The sequence below is a fragment of the Aquarana catesbeiana genome, linkage group LG02, assembly GCF_042186555.1.
Source record: "Aquarana catesbeiana isolate 2022-GZ linkage group LG02, ASM4218655v1, whole genome shotgun sequence".
In the NCBI taxonomy this organism is placed as follows: domain Eukaryota; kingdom Metazoa; phylum Chordata; class Amphibia; order Anura; family Ranidae; genus Aquarana; species Aquarana catesbeiana.
The window spans coordinates 518659862-518685323 of NC_133325.1; the positions used below are offsets into that span (position 1 = coordinate 518659862).

At 41.7% G+C, this 25462-nt stretch overlaps 1 protein-coding gene across 2 annotated transcripts in view; it reads right to left on the reverse strand.

The window, feature by feature from the left end:
• CDK18 (cyclin dependent kinase 18) overlaps positions 1-25462 on the reverse strand; it is a 476627-nt gene that overhangs the window by 156478 nt on the left and 294687 nt on the right. For both annotated transcript variants that reach the window (XM_073615801.1, XM_073615800.1), the window contains exons 6-7: positions 5130-5244; positions 3061-3155 (exon numbers count right to left, since the gene is read on the reverse strand). In XM_073615801.1, the coding sequence (XP_073471902.1) occupies positions 3061-3155; positions 5130-5244 (210 nt within the window). The remainder of the gene's footprint in view (positions 1-3060; positions 3156-5129; positions 5245-25462) is intronic.

Below are 25462 nucleotides of genomic sequence, written 5' to 3' on the forward strand. Positions count from 1 at the left end.
GAGATCCTCTCTCATCGCCGGCTCTCCCTCCTCACACAGAGACAGCATGTGAGGAGGGAGAGCGAACCGCTGCGGCGGTAAGTAAACAGAAAAAAAAAAACGAAAAAAAAGTGTCAGCACTGTTATCTGTCCCTGCCATCTGCCCCTGCCATCTGTCCTGCCATCTGCCCCTGCCATCTGTCCTGCCATCTGCCCCTGCCATCTGTCCCTGCCATCTGTCCCTGCTGTCATGTCCCTGCCATCTATCCCCACTGCCATCTGTCCCCACTGCCATCTGTCCCCAGTGCCACATATAAGTGCCATCTGTCATCAGTGCCACATAGTGCCATCTGTCATCAGTGCCACCTGTCAGTGTCATGTGCCATCTGTCATCAGTGTCACATGTCATCAGTGCCACGTATCAGTGCCATCTGTCATCAGTGTCATCAGTGCCACGTATCAGTGCCATCTGTCATCAGTGTCATCAGTGCCACGTATCAGTGCCATCTGTCATTAGTGTCATCAGTGCCACGTATTAGTGGCATCTGTCATCAGTGCCACGTATTAGTGGCATCTGTCATCAGTGCCACGTATTAGTGCCATCTTTCATCAGTGCCACGTGTCATCAGTGCCACATATTAGTGCCATCTGTCATCAGTGCCATTTGTCATCAGCGCCATGGTCATCAGTGCCACATATTAGTGCCATCTGTCATCAGTGTCACGTGTCATCAGTGCCACGTATTAGTGCCATCTGTCAGTACCATGTATTAGTGCCATCTGTCATCAGTGCCACGTATTAGTGCCATCTGTCATCAGTGCCATGTATTAGTGCCATCTGTCATCAGTGCCACATCAGTGTCAGTGCCACGTATCAGTGCCATCTGTCATCAGTGCCACATCAGTGCCACGTATCAGTGCCATTTGTCATCAGTGCCACGTCAGTGTCCGTTGTCATTGTCCTGGTTCTCCAGGGCCTTCAAAAGTGTAATAGGTAGTCAACAAATTAGATGTGTAATTTATGCTTCTAGAACACGTGATGGTGCTCCCTGCATGTTGGGTCTCTGTATGTGGCCAGGCTGTGTAAAAGTCTCACACATGTGGTATCGTAATACTCAGGAGGAGTAGCAGAATGTATTTTGGGGTGTTATTTGTGGTATATACATGCCATGTGAGAGAAATAACCTATTACAATGACAATTTTGTGGGAAAAAAAAAAATCTTCATTTTGCAAAGAATTGTGGGAAAAAATGACAACATGACAACATCAAAAACCTCACCATGCATCTTACTAAATACCTTGGAATGTCTACTTTCAAAAAAGGGGTCATTTGGGGGGTATTTGTACTTTCCTGACTTGTTCGGGTCGCAAGAAATGAGATAGGCCATCAGTACTTCAGATGTGATCAATTTTTTATGATTTGCACCATAACTTGTAGACTCTCTAACTTTCAAAAATAATATCCACTAATTTGGGTTATTTTTACCAAAGATATGTAGCATTATAAATTGTGGCCAAAATTTATGAAGAAAAATTACTAATTTGCAAAATTTTTATCACAGAAACAAAGAAAAATGCGTTTTTTTTTCAAAATTTTCGGTATTTTTCATTTATAGCGCAAAAAATAAAAAACCCAGAGATGATCAAATACCACCAAAATAAAGCTCTATTTGTATGAAAAAAGGACAAAAAATTCATTTGGGTACAGTATTGTATGACTGAGTAATTGTCATTCAAAGTGTGAGAGCGCTGAAAGCTGAAAATTGGTCTGGTCACGAGGGGGGTTTAAGTGCCCAGTTGTCAAGTGGTTAAAAACTAAGACAATCAATATTTAAACAGTATAAACACAATATGAAAACAACGACAATACCCATAACATGCCATTTGCCTGGTTTATACCGAAAAAGTCAACACAGCATGACAGCATTATTAGCCACTGATATTTACAGACAGTTGTAAAAATCACAGATTTTTTTTCAAACTGTCAGTAAATTTACACCTAAACATTTGAATACATAAAAACACAGTAACAGCACTATTTCTAAAAAAGCCTCTTGCGCTACTTTAAAGCAGTGAACTAAATCAATATGTGATATAAATAAAAGTGCAGCAAAATATATAAGTGTAACACATAACACTAAACAATCTAAGTGAATGAAGTGATTTCGTGCAAATAGTGATATAAGATTCAGAATAAATTATCCCAAATGGGATATAGAGAATATTTTAAATATTTTAAAATTAAATACATTGTGTATTAGACGTCTATCTACAATAACCATATACAAATGATATGTGTAGATGAGGTCATCTCAATCTTGCCGTGTATACTCAAACAACATCCTTAATATACTCATGTGCAATTGGATGTGTATCACCTTGTGTATCACTTCATTCACACAGTAACAGCACTAACAGAGATAGCAAAACAGGGGGGCAAAAATTCTGGCACATCCTCTTTTGAGACTTTTTGACCCTTCACTAGTGTTGGGGGATCACATATCACCACACTTTCCCAAACATTTGTAGTCTCAGTCTGCAGTACTGCCAAGACTGTAGCTGCATGGAACTGAATGCCACAGTTGTGTACACAGCAACCCACACACAACCATCCCGACTGCAGCAGATGCCATCTCTCCCTCCTTGGCTGTGGATATGCAGAGTGGCATCACAGGGATAGGAAAGAGAGCCAGACAAGACACTGTGATTGGCTGCAGTTTAGCCTGGGAAAAGAGAGAGCTTGCCCAGGGAGCTGCATAACTCCCCACAAGTAACCTGTCATGTAAAAGCAACTTCAGTGTTCACGTTCAGTCTGTCTACTTAGGCTTAGGGTATTAACTAAAGTAAACAATGTAGTATGACTTTCAACACAATGATGAAGATCTGGATTAATTGAATGCGCAAAACAATGCAGGCCACAGAGAGGTAAGTAATGAGGAGGGATAGGATTAAGAAGAAAATTCTTATTGGAAATAACATTAAGGCAATAACTGATGAGTCTCCAATAAAGGTTGTAATTGCTTAACACAATACCCCATTTGCATCTTGTTTTTGACCATATGTTAGGTATATTAAGCTTACCAGGTATTCAAAGACTAAAGTTAAAGAATAATTTGTGTGGATGATGTCATGAAGTGTTACAATGTTAGCATGCTTCAGATTCTTCAAAAGGGACACTGGAATAGAGAAAATACATAGGATCAAACACAGTTTCACATGTAAGCAATATTAATTACAGTAATTCATGATGTTACCGTACAGAATTTAAAATTACTGATTTGGGTATTAACCGATAACTGATCAGAAAGTGGGATAGACTAGTTACTTACTAGGATGCGCAGGTATTTTTGTAAAAACAATGGACAGGGTATATACCTACCTGCCCTTAAACAAGTCACCAGAGTGCCAAAACCCACCAAGATATTTTGCTTGATGGTGGTTTGGGGTTTGTACACCAAAGCAACACATCGGATACAATTCAGGCTGCCTGGCAGTTAGAAAAATCTGTACGACAGTTCTTAAGTGTATGTGCAATCCCCAATCCTGCAATCCTTAGCAGGAAACAGAAATGTATTTTTATAGGTCTGCGACAGAACTACAATTGTAGGTGAGACATATTTTCTACACTAACATTTGCACAATTAGGAATTTGAAAGGGGTAGAGATTTTATTCCAGAAGAAAACTGCCTAATTAGAATAAATTAGTTTCATTGCACCTGTTTACCCTTGTCTCGATGTGCCACAGAAATTATAAATGTCACTCACAGCAATTTAAACTTCTCTTCTACTGTATAGCAAAGAATGGAGCTACTCAAAGGGAAATTTTGAATATCTCATTCTAAAAAAAAAAGTGCTAAAACGTCTTATTATTTATTGCCTGTTAGAAAATAAATAATGGCGTCATAAATGATGCCTGAAATAACAGGCAATCCATTTTGATAATTGAGTCATCTATGGCCACACCAAGCCAACAAGATCTACCAGAAACTATTAATCTCTCTATTGCATAATAAAAGAATGATGCTCACATATGACATCTGTTATGAAAAAAAAAAATGCAGATCTCCGGGCACTTCCAGATCTGTTGGATAGTGTGTCCCCTGTTAGGCGCTGGGTTTATTGCTACCACCCCCAACGTCACTACTGTAGTTATGTAGGTATGTAGGAGCTGGCAGGAGGACCCACAGCCCCTTGTGGGGAACACACTATCTGACATAACTGGAAATGTTGGATAGCAGTAGTGCACACAAGTCTACAAGAAAGTGAAGAATTAAATTGCAGCCTGCTGAACAGAAAAGTATACAACCTATTATTTTACAGGGAACAACTGGGGAGTTTTTTTTTCATAGGGTCAATTTAAAGCTCAAATCTTAAACTCTTGCTAAAACCTTTTTTTAGTGGGGGGAAATCAGAACCGATGTCAACTCTGACTTTCTTTGTTCCTTTTTGGAAGCATTTTCTTTACTTCCTTACTTTATAAGTGCACTCAAAACAGTAAGTAAGAAAAAATCTCACCAATTCCTGTCTACTGGAAATTAAGTCACAGGAAAAACCCAACTTAATGCAGATACCAATAAAGACTTTCTAGTATACAGTGTCCCCATTAAGCACATTTCCCCTCACTTCTGGTTCACAGGTGTCAGGCAGAACATTAAACAAGGGGGAATTTACTCAATGGGGACACAGTATTTAAATGTATTTAAATGTGGCAAAAATCTTCTGAACTGGACATAATCTGCATTTAAAAGTTAAGGTTTACCGCTCTATCCAAAAGTAAAAAAAAAAATTGCCAGTTTAATTTTCTCATAGCGTGGCACTGTGCTCTTTTACAGAAGTATTTTTAATTAATCTCCCTTCACTTGTCCACACCTAAGGCCCAATTCATACTATGCATGGCGGGAACGAGTGTTCCTGCTCGTGACTTTCAAAGCGCAATTCCGCCTACAAAGCTCATCACTTAAGGCCCATTCACAGAAAAGGCCCTGTGACACGCCTTACCAGGTATACTAAAGGTGAGTGTAACTTAAGGCAGCATATTAATAACACACATAAGTAAAAACCACAAACATGTTAATTATTCAGGCAAAAGCTTTTACCTGTAGTGCCAGATAAAATTATCTGTGACAATGTACCTGCTTCCTCTCTCATACCTTCTCTGATAGCTGTGCACGGTGCTCCTTCCTCATGCTCTAGTCTGATCTCTTTAAGAGCCACCAGGTTCTCTGTTAGCTTGCTGCGTCCCTTAAATACAGTGGCATATGTGCCCTGCAAAACAGTTTACAGATTTTAAGACAGGGAACCACACATGCCACCATTGTGTATGGCCGCATAACTCTACTGTAGAAAAAAATCACAACAACATTTATATAAATATTTAGGGGTCTACCACAGCTTTCCAAAAATAAAAACAAATCATCTAGCCCATTCATAAAGCACAGCTGTTTGCTTTACAAATGTGCTTTCCACTTCATTTGCTCCAAGACTCTAAAGCAAGTACAGTCCTATTCATTTTAATGAATGGTAAAGAAGAAAAAGGCTGAAAGGAAGAAACTTGTCTTGACCTTGCTCTCCTCCTACACTGCGTTAGTCAGACGACCAGCCGCAGGACAAAAAACATTACATTCTGCATGTTATGAATTAAATGTAAAATGCAGGAGAAATGAGGAATAATCACTACAACGTTCTGCAGAGAGTGGATACTACTGAACATTATAAATGGACTCATATTCACTTTTTGTAAAGAATAGGAGGTTTTGTTCTGGTATGCCATTTGTTTTTATTTTTTTTTAAGATATGTTTATTGAGAATTTTCCAGTTGTTATACAGAAAGTACAACAAACAATAAGCAGGTTAACAAACAGAACCAAACTATGCCTCCCGTGTCTCCATAAGATATAATAATGGTGATTAAAAAAAAAAAAAAATGACAGTATGTATTAAATCACAATATACATAGAGATGGAAGGGTATATGCAAATCAAAGGACACCAATACAATACCAAAGGCAGTGAAAAATAAAGAGATTATGCTAACTTCCAGGATCCAAGAACGTCGGGGTAAGGGGACCAGATACCCATTTATGCCATAGTTATCAAGAAGATGAGTTCAAAGGTAAGTTTATACAGAGGTAAATTTGTGTTTACCAATTTAAGCCAAATGGTCATGTTTAGTGGTGACCCGTCCATAAGGGGCAGCGGGGGGCGCTGCCTCCCTAATCCATACGCCCGCCCCCTAATCTACATACAGGGTGCCAGACACATGGATTTCAATTGGGTTTTTTTTTTCTTTTTTCGCAGATGATTAGAGCCTGAAGCTCTAATTGGCTTAAAAAAAGGGTGGGCTTGGGGCGCAGAGCACTGCGCCTTGAGCCCACCCAGTTGTGTGACAATAGCAAAATAATATTTGCTATTGTCTTCCTGATTCTCCTCCCGCACAATCCAGGAGTGGTACCTGAGACCAGATTAGCCAGGGAGTCTTAGGGATCCCTGGCCAATCGGATCTTAGGACACATGTCCTGTTCGGCTTGGAGGAGAAGCAACTGCCCAGCTCTTCCTTTCCCCTGCCTCCTAAGGCATGGCCTCTTACAGTAAACTTAAAAGACTATTACATTTGCAGGAACAGTTGTTCACCAAAGATAACTAAAATATACCTAGTACAACATTTTTTAGGGTGCAATATATTAGGTAAACCCAACATAGTAAATAAAAATGAGTTAACTTCTGACCAAAACGTATGAATTATAGGGCAGGACCAAAAACATGTATGAAATCAGCAGAGTCTCCACAGCCTCTAAAACATTCAGATGTGGGGCGTATGCCCATCTTACACATCCGAGAAGGAGTAAGGAGGCTATGGTGAAAGTTCTTTATTTGTATAATTTTATCTCTGGAGGATATTACTGAACTCTTCTATGTATCAATAAATTCAGTCCAGTCCTCATCAGTCCTCAAGATTAATATTCAATGCAGCCCATCGAGTTTGTGCAGCAACAAGCCTAGGATTAAAATCCGGCATTAGGGGAGAGTACTATTCTGAGATTAATTTAGTGGTGTCTTAGTATTTTCTCCAATGGGGCCACAGATAACGGAGCAAGTGAGAGCCAAATTGTGCACCGAGAGCATGAGGGAACTAGTAATAAAAAAATAAAAAGGAAGAAGGAAGGTTAAATTTGTCTTTTAACTGGGCAAAGGACTTAAGGCCCCGCTCAGTGTATAAGTGATAAAGATATTTAATGCCCCTGGAAATCCAGCGTTGTGGATCTGGAAACCTAAGGAGTTCATGCAGAGTGGGGTTATACTAGAGTGAGTTATTGAAGGAGGCAATCCACACAGCCTTAGAGAAACAAGTTACTATAGTAATAGAGATAATGTGGTACATAACATAGTTGTCCCAGGACAGGGGGGAACCTGCCTTCGATACACATGCTACTTGTAACACATGTTGTGCAGAGATTAGAAGGAGGAAACTATAGCGGCTTCAGTAGCAGTACAGTAAGGAGTAGTACAGGCAGGTGGTTAAGGAAGGATGCAACCAGTCATAGATCACCACCAACTTTCATCCAGTGCTGCACTGACGTTTTTGGATTCTGAGTCATGGGGAAAGCAAACGAATTGTCAAAGGATCTGCAGGAAAAGGTAGTTGAACTGTATAAATCAGGAAAGGGATATCAAAAGATACCCAAGGAATTAAGCATGCCAATCAGCAATGTTCAAACTCTAATCAAGAAGTGGAAAATGAGGGGTTCTGTTGAAACCAAACCACGGTCAGGTAGACCAGCTAAAATTTCAGCCATAACTTCCAGGAAAAACCCACAAATAACTTCAGGTGAAATACAGGACTCTCCGAGAACATGTGGTGTGGCTGTTTCAAGATGCACAATAAGAAGGCACTTGAAGAAAGATGGGCTGCATGGTCGAGTCACCAGAAGAAAGCCATTACTACGCAAATGTCACAAAGTATCCCGCTTACAATACACCAAACAGCACAAAGACAAGCCTCAAACCTTCTGGCACAAAGTCATTTGGAGTGTTGAGACTTTTGAGGCTTTTTGGCCACAACCATAAACGCTACATTTGGAGAGGAGTCCACAAGGCCTATGATGAAAGGTACGGAGGTGGATCGCTGATGTTTTGGGGATGTGTGAACTACAAAGGCACAGGAAATTTGGTCAAAATTGTTGGCAAGATGAATGCAGTCTGTTATCAAAAAATACTGGAAGAACATTTGCATTCGTCAGCCAGGAAGCTGCGCATGGGATGTACTTGGACATTCCAACATGACAATGATCCAAAACACAAGGCCAAGTCAACCTGTCATTGGCTACAGCAGAATATAGTGAAGGTTCTGGAGTGGCCATCTCAGTCTCCTGACCTCAATATCATTGAGCCTCTCTGGGGAGATCTCAAATGTGCAGTTCATACAAATACCACAAAAGACTTCAAGCTGTCACTGATGTTAAAGGGGGCAATACACTATGTTAAGAACTGGGGTATGTAAACTTTTGATCAGGGTCATTAGGGTAGTTTCTGTTGCCATTATAATTTAAAAAGAGTAAACACAGTTGATTGATAATAAATGGCTTCAGCCAAACACTAACCATGAGTGAAAGAAAAGTTTGTGTGGTATTATTCATATTCTCTGAAAAATGGCCAAGAAATCATAAATTCTGCCAGGGTATGTAAACTTATGAGCACAACTGTATATAAGTGTATTGTGAGCATATAATGAAATTCGTTCCTCTATGGAGCCAGCAATAAGACCATGAATACAGGGTAAGGGCCGTACACGAACAGCCAGGGGCTCAATAGCCAGAGCAAACAGCAAGTAAAGGGAAGCCCTGGCATGTCCCTCTGGAGATGGAAAATGTAGGCGAGATAGAACAATTAACCCAAACTCTGGAAACCAAGCTGGTATATAAAAATCGTATGCCAGGCAATCATCCAAGAACCAAAATCCATAAAGTTGTTACATAGTTAGATAGTAGGTGAGGTTGAAAAGTCCATCAAGTTCAACCTATGTGTGTGATTATATGTCAGTATTACATTGTATATCCCTGTATGTTGTGGTCTATCAGGTGCTTATCTAATAGTTTTTTGAAACTATCGATGCTCCCCGCTGATATCACCACCTGTGGAAGGGAATTCCACATCCTTGCTGCTCTTACAGTAAAGAACCCTCTGCGTAACACTTGTAACACTTTAAATAGGTAAGGCCATACCACACTATGGAAGGCCTTATCTAAAGAAACTATGCCCCAGGTATTGGATAGCCCATAAGGATATTGCAAGTTATGAAAAAGTCTGATTATATTCATTCTCCTAGAGCAGCCTGGAATGAACCCCCCTTGATCACTTTGTCCCAGGGAAAGAACAACTTTGTTCATGCAATTGGTGAATACCTTCACTAAGATCTTTGCATCTACATTAATTAATGAGGTCTATAAGAGTCACAATTCAATGGGTTCTTGTGTGGCTTAAAGATAAGAACAATCAGAGCCTTCCGCATAGAAGGAGGAAGGATACTCTCACCCAAGGCTGCATTGAAGGTACGCAAAAGATAGGGACTCAACAGATGCCTAAATTTACTAGACCACTTAGTATCATAGGATGGAGACTTTATCCTGGAAATTAAGAATACAGGCTATGATAGTTCTGGGAGAAGCACCTTCTGGAGGAGGGCAGGGTGGTGTATGGTACGCATGCTTTATAGCAAAGGTAGCGGGTCTCCTTTAGCCAGGTGTATAGAAAGCGCTCAGGAGAGGACCCTTTAGATTTTTCAGGAAAACCCACAAATCACAGATTATTGCAGCGAGACCTATTTTCTAAGTCATCCACCTTAGCCCGAAGCGCCGCCAGTTCACTAGAGGCCTCACGCATGGAAGTAGAGAGGGGAGCGAGGGTGTCTTCCCCAGTACTGATACGTTCCTCCACGGCCCCAGTGTGTTCCTGCAAATTCTGCACATCCTGCTTAAGCAGGGAAAAATCTATTTATATAGTGCTTATTTGTTCTATTAGGGCAGCCTTGCAATCCTGAATAGTCTTCATAATTTGAGTAAGAGTGGGTTCAAATGGAAAGGAGTCAGGCTCACCTGTGGCTTCATAATCAGGAGCAGGAGCAGAGTTTGCTACAGAGCCTTGCTGGGAGCCTGGGACCTCAGGATTCAAGGGTTGAGGTAGATGAGGGAAGTTGTCCTGCGTACCCAGCAGAGGGAGTGAGGAAATGGCCATGGAAGGAAGGCCGCCAGTGCCATCTTGCCCAAAGTCTTTTTCCAGCTTTTTGGCTGCCGAAGGAGCTTTGTTCTGATCTATGTTTACCATTGTTGAAGCGCAGGGGATATATGCAACCCGGGCGAAAAATATTGTTGCCTGTAATATATTCTCTCCCAAAGAAGTTTAGCATATTTTTTTTCTGTTCTGCAGATGCTTGTTTTTTCCTCCTTCCAGAAGATACACATTTTGTTCTTCATTTTTCCAGTATACCAGCTAGCTGTTCTTTTATAAATAGTGGAAGATGGCTGGCATACTTGCTCACAAAAGTGATATACAAGAAAATGGCATACACATTCCAGTATGTCTCCTCTTTATAAATGGGACCCAGTATGAACACATCAAAATATAATAGTAACCTAACATCAACTTAAACCTAAATTTAAAAGAGAAGTATGTTTTTTTTTTAGAATGATACTTAGCTAGGTAGATGCAGCATCGGTCCGATGCTGCATCTGCCCCCCGGCGCATCTAATACTGAGTACCGACCGATCGCTCGACTCTCACAGCTCCATGAGCAGCAGCTCTTTGTTCTGCCCCCCGCACTCACTGGAGCGCTGGGCTGTGGAGCTCGCTGAGAGGCTGAGCCAGGTGCCGGTCCAAGGATCCCAAGACTGGACCGACTCTGTGACCTCAGCAGAGAGCAGGCAGAAATCTGCAGACTTCTTCCCGCTCTCTGCTGAAAATGGGTCACAGAAGTGCAAAATGAACTGCACTCCTGTGATCCACAGGAGAAGTACAGCCAAAAACGAGCTTAGATTGTACTTCTCCTTTAAACCCCAAATCACAAGCTTGAATTTAACTCCCAAACCTATCCCATAACATAAGCCTATCCACTAAACCCAAAAAGTTGTTATTTTATGCACTGGTTTACAAGGAGAATAGCGAAAAGCATTTAATCGCACTGAAATCTACATAATAAAATTGCTTAATGTGGAACTTCATGCAGACGCACTAACTAGAAACAAAGCGTTACTAGACCTACTGATTACCAACAATACAGACCTGATCACGGATGTGGAAATAAGGGGCAATTTAGGAAACAGCGATCACAGGTCAATTAGCCTCAGTATAAATCACATAAATAAGAAATATAAGGGGAATACAAAGACACTGAATTTCAAAAGAGCCAGCTTCCCTAAACTACGAACCTTGCTAGAAGATATAAATTGGGATAAAATCTTGGGAACAAAGAATACGGAGGAGAGATGGGTTTGCTTTAAGAGCATATTAAATAAGGGCATTAGCCAGTGCATCCCATGGGGAAATACATTTAACCACATGACGACCGCCTCACGCCGATGTACGTCGGCAAGGTGGCACGGACAGGCAAAATCACGTACATGTACGTGATTTGCCTTCCGCGGGTGGGGGGTCCGATCGGTCCCCCCCATGGTGCCCGAGGCGGTCGCCATTTCTTCCCGGGCGATGAGAGGTGAGGGGGAGGCCATCCATTGTTGGCCACCCCCTCCCAATCGCTCCCGGCGAATGAGAATGCTTCCTTTTCCTCTGTAATGTAAACAGAGGTAAAGGAAGTGATGTCATCCCTCCTCGAGCCGGTATTTTCATCGCGGCGCCGAGGAGAGAAGACATCAAGTAAGTCTGCACAACACTACACTAACAGTAGAACACGCCAGGCACACTTGTCACCCCCCATCACCCCCCGATCACCCCCCTGTACCCCCTGTCACTCTGACACCAATAGCATTTTTTTTTTTTTTTTGCATTGGTGTCAGTTTGTGTCAGTTACAAGTGTTAGGGCAGTTAGGTTAGCCCCCTTTAGGTCTAGGGTACCCCCCCTTAGGTCCAGGGTACCCCCCTAACACCCCCTAATAAAGGTTAACCCCTTGATTACCCCCCGTCACCAGTGTCGCTAAGCGATCGTTTTTCTGATCGCTGTATTAGTGACACAGGTGACGCTAGTTAGGGAGGTAAGTATATAGGTTCACTGTCAGTGTTTTATAGCGACAGGGACCCCCATATACTACCTGCTAAAGGTTTTAACCCCCTGATTGCCCCCTAGTTAACCCTTTCACCAGCAATCACCGTATAAGTGTTACGGGTGACGCTGGTTAGCTAGTTTGTTTTTTGTAGTTTATTACAGTTTATTACAGTTTATTATAGTTTTAGGGCACCCGCCGTTTATTACCCTATAAAGGTTTAACCCCCTAATTGCCCGGCGGTGATATAAATTAAATTTTTAGGGTCAGCTAAGGTCTGCGTTGCCCCAGGCAGCGTCAGGTTAGCGCCAGTACCGCTAAAACCCACGCACGCAGCATACACCTCCCTTAGTGCTATAGTATCTGAGCGGATCGATATCTGATCCGATCAGATCTATACTCCCCAGCAGTTTAGGGTTCCCTGAAACGCAGTGTTAGCGGGATCAGCCCAGATACCTGCTAGCACCTGCGTTTTGCTCCTCGGCCCAGCCCTGCCCAGCCCACCCAAGTGCAGTATCGATCGATAACTGACACTTACAAAACACTAAGCACACATAACTGCAGCGTTCGCAGAGTCAGGCCTGATCCCTGCGATCGCTAACAGTTTTTTGGTAGCATTTTGATACAGTCGCTGACAGTCAGGAGCTTTTTTGCCTGTGAGTCTCACTAGTGTACCCCTAAATTTAGAGCTCAAAATGGCAAATCTAAGGTACACTAGTGAAGAGGCCTACACGTTTCTGAGTATGACAGATAGTGAAGAGGAAGTCACTCATCTGTCAAGTTCAGGCTCAGAATACGAACCTGTAGAGGACAGCGGCTCCATGACAGATAGCTCTGACGACGGAGTTGTGGTCCCTGCTAAGGTCAGGCGTACCAGACCCCAATCTTCTTCTGTCCTTGAAGTGCAAGAACCGCAGGGCTCTCGTATGGAGCAGAGAAGTACTAGCGCCGCTACTCCTTCTGGTGAACTGGCAAGCACCAGCGGCCTAGTACACCCTGGTCGTACATCCAGCACTGCAGTATCACGTGGTGACGTGGCGAGTCCCATAAGTGCAGTTCAAGCTGGCGAGGTGGCAAGCACTAGTAGTGTCCCGCTGCCACCAAGAAAACAAAGACAGGCCCGTCGTGCCCATAGTGCCCTTCCTGCTGCATTGGCCAATCCGAATTGGGAACCCACCACTTCTGCAGCACCCGTACTTCCCCCTTTCACTGGCCAACCCGGAATTCAGGTGGAAACAGTTCACTTTACGCCACTGGATTTTTATTCACTGTTTTTCACCGAAGATCTCTATAGATCTATTGTGGACCAAAGCAATTTATACGCTGGTCAACACATCGCCGCTAATCCTCAGTCCTCCCTTGCCAGAGATTGGAGACCAATTACGGTCTCTGAATTTAAGACCTTTCTGGGCCTTTCCCTCCTCATGGGGTTGAATAAAAAGAGTAAGTTGCGGTCATATTGGTCCACTGACCCAATTTACCATTCACCCTTGTTCTCTGCTTCCATGGCCAGGGCACGATACGAGCAGATTTTGCGGTTCATGCACTTCAACGACAATGAACTCTGTCGTCCTCGTGGAGACCCTGCATACGATCGGCTCTACAAAATTCGGCCCCTCGTAAACCACTTCAACCAAAGTTTTGCAGACTTATTTACCCCCCATCAAGTTGTCTGCGTTGATGAGTCCCTGATTAAATTTTCTGGTCGCTTGTCATTCAAACAGTACCTTCCCAGCAAGCGTGCCAGATACGGGGTCAAGATGTATAAGCTCTGTGACAGGGCCACAGGCTATACATATAGTTTTATGGTTTACGAGGGCAAAGATAGTCACGTAGAGCCGACAAACTGCCCTGACTACATAGGAAGCGCTGGCAAGATAGTGTGGGACTTGGTGTCACCCTTATTCGGAAAGGGTTACCACTTGTACGTGGACAATTATTATACGAGCGTGCCACTTTTTAGTCACTTGTTTGATTAGCAGATTGGAGCATGTGGCACCGTGCGACCTAATCGCCGGGGCTTTCCCCAGCGGCTTGTAGATTCCCGTCTTAGGCTGGGGGAGAGAGCCTTCTTGAAGTATAATAATTTGCTCGCTATGAAGTGGAGGGATAAGAAGAATGTTTTCGTTCTCACCTCCCTTCATGCAGACATGACGACCCAAATTCCTACGGCGACTGGTGTTGTGGAGAAACCCCTCTGTGTCCACAAATACAACCTTAATATGGGAGGGGTGGACCTCAACGACCAGTTGTTGGCGCCGTACCTAGTTGCCCGTAAGGCCAGACGCTGGTACAAAAAAGTGTCTGTTTATTTATTTCAGTTGGCTTTGCTGAACGCTCATGTGCTATACAGAGCTTCAGGACAGACTGGATCATTCCTTAAATTCCAGGAAGAGATCGTCAGAGCCCTTCTGTTTCCAGACGGTGCTCTACCTCACCTTCCTCAACCACATGCAGTAAGCCGGCTGCATGAGAGGCATTTTCTTTATGCCATCCCGAGTACCCCTACCCAACGAGCCCCCCAAAAAAGATGTCGTGTCTGCAGCAAGCGCGGATTTAGGCGTGACACCCGGTCTTATTGTCCCTCCTGTCCTGGCAATCCTGGTCTTTGCATGGGTGAATGCTTTGAACGCTACCATACATTAGTTGAGTATTAGCGTAGGGTTCAGCACTGCACAGACTAGGCACACTAACACAGGGTCTCCCAAGATGCCATTGCATTTTGAGAGACCCAAACCTGGAACGAATTACAAAAGTTAAAAGTTACTAAAAAAAAGTGTAAAAAAAAAAAAAATAAAAAAATAAAAACACAAAAAAAATATATAAAATAAAAAAACCAAAAATAGTTGTTGTTTTATTGTTCTCTCTCTCTCTATTCTCTCTCTATTGTTCTGCTCTTTTTTACTCTATTCTATTCTGCAATGTTTTATTGTTATTATGTTTTACCATGTTTGCTTTTCAGATTTTTTATACTTTACCGTTTACTGTGTTTTGTTGGTAACCATTTTATTGTTTTCAGGTACGCCATTCAGTTGCAGCGCGGATTTATTTATCTTGACAGCAACAGCGTTTGCTCCCACGATATATAAAGCCGTGACTCCAGCGCTGTCGGAGGTGATTTCACCACCACAGTTACATACTTCAGCATATATGCCGAAGCGTGGGGGCAGCAGTGGGTGGAGGAGCAATTTGCTCCTGCCTTTTGCGGGAGGATGCCCCCATGCTTCGGCATTTATATATTTTAGGCACAGGTTGCGTTAAATGTTTTATTTTTTACTATGTTTTTTTTTTTGTATTTGCTTTGCAGGTATGGTAAGTCTTACTGTTATACTGTAATGTTACTTTGTTTTATTGTTAACCATCATTTGCTTAGCAGGTACACCATTCAGTTGCAGCGCGGATTTATTTATCTTGACAGCAACAGCGTTTCCTCCCACGATATATAAAGCCGTGACTCCAGCGCTGTCGGAGGTGATTTCACCACCACAGTTACATACTTCAGCATATATGCCGAAGCGTGGGGGCAGCAGTGGGTGGAGGAGCAATTTGCTCCTGCCTTTTGCGGGAGGATGCCCCAATGCTTCGGCATATATATATTTTAGGCACAGGTTGCGTTAAATGTTTTATTTTTTACTATGTTTTTTTTTTTGTATTTGCTTTGCAGGTATGGTAAGTCTTACTATTATACTGTAATGTTACTTTGTTTTATTGTCAACCATCATTTGCTTAGCAGGTACGCCATTCAGTTGCAGCACGGATTTATTTATCTTGACAGCAACAGCGTTTGCTCCCACGATATATAAAGCCATGACTCCAGCGCTGTCGGAGGTGATTTCACCACCACAGTTACATACTTCAGCATATATGCCGAAGCGTGGGGGCAGCAGTGGGTGGAGGAGCAATTTGCTCCTGCCTTTTGCGGGAGGATGCCCCCATGCTTCGGCATATATAAATGGTGCATGTATGCCCATCATTAGAAGTGGGTGGATGAAGGGAGGTATTCTAATGGTGGGCATACCCACCGATCAATATCTTTTTTTCGTTCAGCCCACAGGCTGCATGAAAAAAAAGTTTACAACATATGCCTAACAAGGACCAGCAACGTACTGGTATGTTGCTGGACTTTGAGTGGTTATACCAGAATGATGCCTGCAGGTTTAGGTATCATCTTGGTATCATTCTTTTCAGCCAGCGGTCGGCTTTCATGTAAAAGCAATCCTAGCGGCTAATTAGCCTCTAGACTGCTTTTGCAAGCAGTGGGAGGGAATGCCCCCCCCCCCCACTGTCTTCCATGTTTTTCTCTGGCTTTCCTGTGCCAACAGGGAACCTGAAAATGCGGCCGGTGATTCAGCCAGCTGACCATAGAGCTGATCAGAGACCAGAATGGCTCCAAACATCTCTATGGCCTAAGAAACCGGAAGCTACGAGCATTTCATGACTTAGATTTCGCCGAATGTAAACAGCGCCATTGGGAAATTGGGAAAGCATTTTATCACACCGATCTTGGTGTGGTCAGATGCTTTGAGGGCAGAGGAGAGATCTAGGGTCTAATAGAGCCCAATTTTTTAAAAAAAGAGTACCTGTCACTACCTATTGCTATCATAGGGGATATTTACATTCCCTGAGATAACAATAAAATTAATTTAAAAAAAAAATAAAAATGAAAGGAACAGTTTAAAAATAAGATAAAAAAGCAAACAAATAATAAAGAAAAAAAAAAAAAAAAAAAAAAGCACCCCTGTCCCCCCCTGCTCTCGCGCAAAGGCGAACGCAAGCGTCGGTCTGGCGTCAAATGTAAACAGCAATTGCAGCATGCATGTGAGGTATCACCGCGAAGGACAGAACGAGGGCAGTAATTTTAGCAGTAGACCTCCTCTGTAAATCTAAAGTGGTAACCTGTAAAGGCTTTTAAAGGCTTTTAAAAATGTATTTAATTTGTCGCCGCTGCGCGTTTGTGCGCAATTTTAAAGCATGTCATGTTTGGTATCCATGTACTCGGCCTAAGATCATCTTTTTTATTTCATCAAACATTTGGGCAATATAGTGTGTTTTAGTGCATTAAAATTTAAAAAAGTGTGTTTTTTCCCCAAAAAATGCGTTTGAAAAATCGCTGCGCAAATACTGTGTGAAAAAAAAATATGAAACACCCACCATTTCAATCTGTAGGGCATTTGCTTTAAAAAAATATATAATGTTTGGGGGTTCAAAGTAATTTTCTTGAAAAAAAAAATTATTTTTTCATGTAATCAAAAAGTGTCAGAAAGGGCTTTGTCTTCAAGTGGTTAGAAGAGTGGGTGATGTGTGACATAAGCTTCTAAATGTTGTGCATAAAATGCCAGGACAGTTCAAACCCCCCCCAAATGACCCCATTTTGGAAAATAGACACCCCAAGCTATTTGCTGAGAGGTATAGTGAGTATTTTGCAGACCTCACTTTTTGTCACAAACTTTTGAAAATTGAAAAAAGAAAAAAAAAAATACATTTTTCTTGTCTTTCTTCATTTTCAAAAACAAATGAGAGCTGCATGCCTCACCATGCCTCTCAGCAAATAGCTTGGGGTGTCTACTTTCTAAAATGGGGTCATTTGGGGGGGTTTTGTGCCATCTTGGCATTTTATGGCCTTCAAAACTGTGATAGGTAGTGAGGAGTGGAATCACAACTTAACGCCCTTAGAAATCCTGAAGCCGGTGCTTGGTTTTCGGGGCCCCGTATGCGGCTAGGCTCCCAAAAAGTCCCACACATGTGGTATCCCCGTACTCAGGAGAAGCAGCAGAATATATTTTGGGGTGTAATTCCACATATGCCCATGGCATGTTTGAGCAATATATCATTTAGTGACAACTTTGTGCAAAAAAAAAATAAATAAATAAAAAATTGTCACTTTCCCGCAACTTGTGTCAAAATATAAAATATTCCATGGACTCAACATGCCTCTCAGCAAATAGCTTGGGGTGTCTACTTTCCAAAATGGGGTCATTTGGGGGGGTTTTGTGCCATCTGGGCTTTTTATGGCCTTCAAAACTGTGATAGGCAGTGAGGAGTGAAATCACAACTTTACGCCCTTAGAAATCCTGAAGGCGGTGCTTGGTTTTCGGGGCCCCGTATGCGGCTAGGCTCCCAAAAAGTCCCACACATGTGGTATCCCCATACTCAGGAGAAGCAGCTAAATGTATTTTGGGGTGCAATTCCACATATGCCCATGGCCTGTGTGAGAAATATATCATTTAGTGACAACTTTGTGCAAAAAAAAAAAAAATTGTCACTTTCCCGCAACTTGTGTCAAAAAATAAAATATTCCATGGACTCAACATGCCTCTCAGCAAATAGCTTGGGGTGTCTACTTTCCAAAATGGGGTCATTTGGGGGGGTTTTGTGCCATCTTGGCATTTTATGGCCTTCAAAACTGTGATAGGAAGTGAGGAGTGAAATCAAAAATTTATGCCCTTAGAAATCCTGAAGGCGGTGCTTGGTTTTCGGGGCCCCGTACGCGGCTAGGCTCCCAAAAAGTCCTAAACATGTGGTATCCCCGTACTCAGGAGAAGCAGCAGAATGTATTTTGGGGTGTAATTCCACATATGCCCATGGCATGTTTGAGCAATATATCATTTAGTGACAACTTTGTGCAAAAAAAAAAAAAAGTGTTACTTTCCCGCAACTTGTGTCAAAATATAAAATATTCCATGGACTCAACATGCCTCTCAGCAAATAGTTTGGGGTGTCTACTTTCCAAAATGGGGTCATTTGGGGGGGGTTTTGTGCCATCTTGGCATTTTATGGCCTTCAAAACTGTGATAGGTAGTGAGGAGTGAAATCACAACATTACGCCCTTAGAAATCCTGAAGGCGGTGCTTGGTTTTCGGGGCCCGGTATGCAGCTAGGCTCCCAAAAAGTCCCACACATGTGGTATCCTCATACTCAGGAGAAGCAGCTAAATGTATTTTGGGGTGCAATTCCACATATGCCCATGGCCTGTGTGAGAAATATATCATTTAGTGACAACTTTGTGCAAAAAAAAAAAAACAATTGTCACTTTCCCGCAACTTGTGTCAAAAAAGAAAGTATTCCATGGTCTCAACATGCCTCTCAGCAAATAGCTTGGGGTGTCTACTTTCCAAAATGGGGTCATTTGGGGGGTTTTTGTGCCATCTGGGCATTTTATGGCCTTCAAAACTGTGATAGGTAGTGAGGAGTGAAATCAAAAATTTATGCCCTTAGAAATCCTGAAGGCGGTGATTGGTTTTCGGGGCCCCGTACGCGGCTAGGCTCCCAAAAAGTCCCACACATGTGGTATCCCCATACTCAGGAGAAGCAGCTGAATGTATTTTGGGGTGCAATTCCACATAGGTCCATGGCCTGTGTGAGCAATATATCATTTAGTGACAACTTTTTGTAAATATTTTTTTTTTTTTGTCATTATTCAATCACTTGGGACAAAAAAAATAAATATTCAATGGGTTCAACATGCCTCTCAGCAATTTCCTTGGGGTGTCTACTTTCCAAAATGGGGTCATTTGGGGGGGTTTTGTACTGCCCTGCCATTTTAGCACCTCAAGAAATGGCATAGGCAGTCATAAACTAAAAGCTGTGTAAATTCCAGAAAATGTACCCTAGTTTGTAGACGCTATAACTTGCGCAAACCAATAAATATACGCTTATTGACATTTTTTTTTACCAAAGACATGTGGCCGAATAAATTTTGGCCTAAATGTATGACTAAAATTGAGTTTATTGGATTTTTTTTATAACAAAAAGTAGAAAATATCATTTTTTTTCAAAATTTTCGGTCTTTTTCCGTTTATAGCGCAAAAAATAAAAAACGCAGAGGTGATCAAATGCCATCAAAAGAAAGCTCTATTTGTGGGAAGAAAAGGACGCAAATTTCGTTTGGGTACAGCATTGCATGACCGCGCAATTAAAAGTTAAACCGACGCAGTGCCAAATTGGAAAAAGACCTCTGGTCCTTAGGCAGCATAATGGTCCGGGGCTCAAGTGGTTAAAAGAGCAAACAGAAGTCCTGGATGGCTTATCTCCAATGTAAAATTGCATATAAAAGCAAAGGAGAAGGCCTTCAAAAAATACAAGGCTGAGGGATCATCATCAGCATTCAGACTTTACAAAAAAGAAATGTAAGGGTGCAATTATAGAGCGGCTAAGATAGAACACGAAAAACACATAGTGGGGGAGAGCAAAAAAAACCCCAAGAAATTCTTTAACCACTTCCAGACTGCCGCACGCCGATATACATCCTAACTTTGAAGAGGAATACCATTGTTATAGCAACAGCTAGCTGCCATAAACTCGCTATCCTCTTCTTCGGCCAGCAGTCCGGTTTCAGAAAATGGTGGTCTCTGCGGCGGATTTACCGCAAGATCCCTTTTATCGGTGGCGGGAGAGGGGCCCCCCTCCCGCCATGCTCTGGTGCCCTCCGCCACTTACCGGAGTCGTCGGCAGCGGCAGGGGCGATCGGATCCTCTTCCTTGCTGGGTGTGGAGACGAGTGAGGGGAAGATGGCCCCCACCTGTCTCCATACCATTGCAGGGCAGAAGCGATGTCAAAATGTCACTTCCGCCCATAGCTCTTAAAGGGCCATTTTTTGGGGGAATTTTTTTTAAATTACAAAATTTTTTAGGTCTTTTTGACCCCAGATCTCATATTTAAGAGGTCCTGTCATGCTTTTTTTCTATTACAAGGGATGTTTACATTCCTTGCAATAGGAAAAAAAGTGACACAAATTTTTTTTTAAAGAACAGTGTAAAAATTAAAAATAAAAGGTAAAATAAATAAGAAAAATAAAAATGTATTTTTTAAACGCGCCCTGTCCCACCAAGCTCGCATGCAGAAGCGAACGCATACGTGAGCAGCTCCTGCATATGAAAACGGTGTTCAAACAACACATGTGATGTATCGCTGCGATCGGTAGAGTGAGAGCAATAATTCTAGCTCTAGACCTCCTCTGTAACTCAAAACATGCAACCTGTAAAATTTTTTAAATGTTGCCTATGTAGATTTTTAAGGGTTAAAGTTTGTTGCCATTCCACGAGCGGGCGCAATTTTGAAGCGTGACATGTTGGGTATCAATTTACTCGGAGTAAAATTATCTTTCACCATATAAAAAAAATGTGTCTTATTTTTTAATTCAAAAAAGTGTATTTTTTTCCAAAAAAGTACGCTTGTAAGACTGCTGCGCAAATACGGTTTGACAGAAAGTATTGCAACGACTGCCATTTTATTCTCTAGGGTGTTTGAAATAAAAAATATACACACAGCGGAGGAGAGCAAAAAAAATCCCAAGAAATTCTTTAAGCATGTAAATAGTAAAAAAGGGAGGACAGACCATATTGGCCTTGAAAAACTTGATTTGAAAAACATTAATAAGTCAGCGGGACCAGATGGCTTGAACCTGAGGGTCCTTAGGGAACTCAGTCAAGTAATTGCCAGACCATCTACTGACTGGAATGGTACCAGCTGATTGGAGAAAAGCCAATGTAGCACCAATAGTTAAAAACAGGCCAAAATACATCCCTGGGAATTACAGACCAGTTAGCCTAACATCAATAGTATGCAAGCTCTTGGAGGGTATGATAAGGGACTATATACAAGATTTTAGTAATGAAACGGTATCATTAGTAGTAATAGGCATGGATTCATGAAGAATCGTTCTTGTCACACCAATCTATTAACCTTCTATGAGGAGGTGAGCTTCCATCTAGATAAAGGAAGGCCCGTAGACGTGGTGTATCTGGATTTTGCACAAGAATTTGACACAGTTCCCCATAAACGTTTACTGTACAAAGTAAGGTCAGTTGGCATGGATCATAGGGTGAGTACATGGATTGAAAACTGGCTAAAAGGGAGAGTACAGAGGGTAGTGATAAATGGGGAGTACTCGGAATGGTCAGGGGTGGAAAGTAGGGTCCCTCAGGGTTCTGTCCTGGGACCAATCCTATTTAATTTATTAATAAACGACCTGGAGGATGGGGTAAACATTTCAGTCTCTGTATTTGCAGACGATACTAAGCTAAGCAGAGCAATAACTTCTCCGCAGGATGTGAAAACCTTGCAAGTAGATCTGAACAAATAAATGGGATGGGCAACTACATGGCAAATGAGGTTCAATGTGGAAAAATGTAAAATAATGCATCTGGGTGGCAAAAATAGGAATGCAATCTACTCACTGGGGGGGAGAACCACTGGGGGAATCAAGGATGGAAAAGAACCTGAGGGTCCTAGTAGATGATAGGCTCAGCAATGGCATGCAATGCCAAGCTGCTGCTAACAAAGGAAACAGAATATTGGCATGCATTAAAAGGGGGGATTAACTCAAGAGATAAAGCGGTAATTCTCCCACTCTACAAGACTCTGATCCGGCCTGCACCTGGAGTATGCTGTCCAGTTTTGGGCACCAGTCCTCAGAAAGGATGTGCTGGAAATGGAGCGAGTACAGAGAAGGGCAACAAAACGAATAAAAGGACTGGAGGATATTAATTATGAAGAAACGAGCACTGAACTTATTCTCTCTGGAGAAGAGACACTTGAGAGGGGATATGATTTAAATTTACAAATTCCGTACTGGTGACCCCCACAATAGGGATAAAACTTTTCTGCGGAAGGGAGTTTAATAAGATTAGAAGAAAAGAGGTTAAACCTTAACCACTTAAGGACTGAGCCTTTTTCTGAGATTTGGTGTTTACAAGATAAAAACATTTTTTTTTTTGCTAGAAAATTACTTAGAACAGCCAAAAGTTATATATGTATTATTTTCTAACACCCCAGAGAATAAAATGGCGGTCGTTGTAATACTTTGTGTCACACTGTATTTGCGCAGCGGTCTTACAAGCACACTTTTTTTGGAAAAAATACACTTTTTTGATTTAAAAAATAAGACAACAGTAAAGTTAGCCCAATTTTTTTATACTGTGAAAGGTAATGTTACGCCGAGTAAATTGATACCTAACATGTCATGCTTCAAAATGGCACCTGCTCGTGGAATGGCAACAAACTTTTACCCTTAAAAATCTCCATAGGCGGCGTTTAAAAAATTCTACAGGTTGCATGTTTTGAGTTACAGAGGAGATCTAGGGCTAAAATTATTGCTCTCGCTCTACTGATCGTGGCAATACCTCACGCGGGGGCGACTCACGTTCACTTCTGCAAGCGAGCTTGGCAGGATGAGGCGTGTTTAAATTTTTTTTTATTTTTTCTTATTTATTTTACCTTTTATTTTTACACTGTTCTTTAAAAAAAAAAAAAAGTGTCACTTTTATTCCTATTACAAGGAATGTAAACATCCCTTGCAATAGAAAATAAGCATTGACCTCTTAAATGTGAGATCTAGGGTCAAAAAGACCAGATTTACACTAAAATACAATAAAAAAATAAAAATAAATTTGTCATTTGAAAAAAAAAATTACCCTTTAAGAGCTATGGGCGGAAGTGACGTTTTGATGTCGCTTCCACCCTGCAATGATATGGAGACGGGTGGGGGCCATCTTCCCCTCACTCGTCTCCATACCAGGCCAGCAAGAGGATGCGATTACCTCCGCTGCTACTGATGGCTCTGGTAAACGGCGGAGGGCACAGGAGCATGGCGGGAGGGGTGGCCCTCTCCCGCTGCCGATAAAAGTGATCTTGCGGCAAATCTGCCACAGAGACCACTTTTATCTGAAAGCGGACTGCCCACTGAAGAAGATGATACCAGGGTTATGACAGCTAGCTGCTGCCATAACATCGATACTCCTCTTCAAATTAGCGACGTAAAACAATGGCGGGAGGTCTGTAGGTGATTAAACTGCGTAGAGGGTTCTTTACTGTAAGAGTGGCAAGGATGTGGAATTCCCTTCTGTTGTCATTATGATTTAAAAAGAGTAAACACAGTTGATTGATAATAAATGGCTTCAGCCAAACACTAACCATGAATTAAAGAAATGTTTTTGCGTTATGATTCAAATTCTCTGAAAAATGGCCAAAAAATCATAAATTCTGCCAGGGTATGTAAACTTATGGGCACAACTGTATTTTGCTGATGATACTAAGCTAAGCAGGGCAATAACTTCTCCGAAGGATGGGGAAACTTTGCAAGATGATCTGAACAAATTAAATGGGCAACTACAAGGCAAATGAGGTTTAATGTGGTAAAATGTAAAATAATGCATTTGGGTAGCAAAAACATGAATGCAATCTATACACTGGGGGGAGAACCTCTGGGGGAATCTAGGATGGAAAAGGACCTGGGGATCCTAGTAGATGATAGGCTCAGCAATGGAATGCAATGCCAAGCTGCTGCTAACAAAGCAAACAGAATATTGGCATGCATTAAAAAAGGGATTAACACAATGGATAAAGCGATAATTCTCCCACTCTACAAGACTTTGGTCTGTCCGCACCTGGAGTATGCTGTCCAGTTTTGGGTACCAGTCCTCAGGAAGGATGTACTGGAAATGGTGCGATTTCAATTTACAAATACCATACTGGTGACCCCAAAATAGGGATAAAACTTTTTTGCGGAAGGGAGTTTAACAAGACATGTGGTCACTCATTAAAATGAGAAGAAAAGAGGTTTAACCTTAACCACTTGACCACTGGGCACTTAAACCCCCTTAATAACCAGACCAATTTTCAGCTTTCGGTGCTTTCACACTTTGAATGACAATTACTCAGTCATGTAACACTGTACCCAAATGAAATTTTTGTCCTTTTTTTCACAGAAATAGAGCTTTCTTTTGGTGGTATTTAATCACTGCTGGGTTCTTTATTTTTTGCGCTATAAAAGAAAAAAGACTGAAAATTCTGTAAAAAAATGCATTTTTCTTCGTTTCTGTTATAAAATTTTGCAAATTAGTCATTTTTTCTTCATATATTTTGGCCAAAATTTATACCGCTACATATCGTTGGTAAAAATAACCCAAATCGGTGTATATTATTTGGTCTTTGTGAAAGTTATAGAGTCCACAAGCTATGGTGCCAATCTCTGAAAATTGATCACACCCGAATTACTGACGGCCTATCTCATTTCTAACATGCCAGAAAAGTACAAATACCCCCCAAATGACCCCTTTTTGGAAAGAAGACATTCCACTGTATTTAGAAAGATGCATGATGAGTTTTTTGAAGTTTTTTCCCACAATTCTTTGCAAAATCAAGATTTTTTTTTTCTTTTTTTTTTTTTTTTTTCACAAAATTGTCACATTAGCAGGTTATTCTCTCACACACAGCATATGCATACCACAAATTACACCCCAAAACACATTCTGCTATTACTCCCGAGTATGGTGATACCAC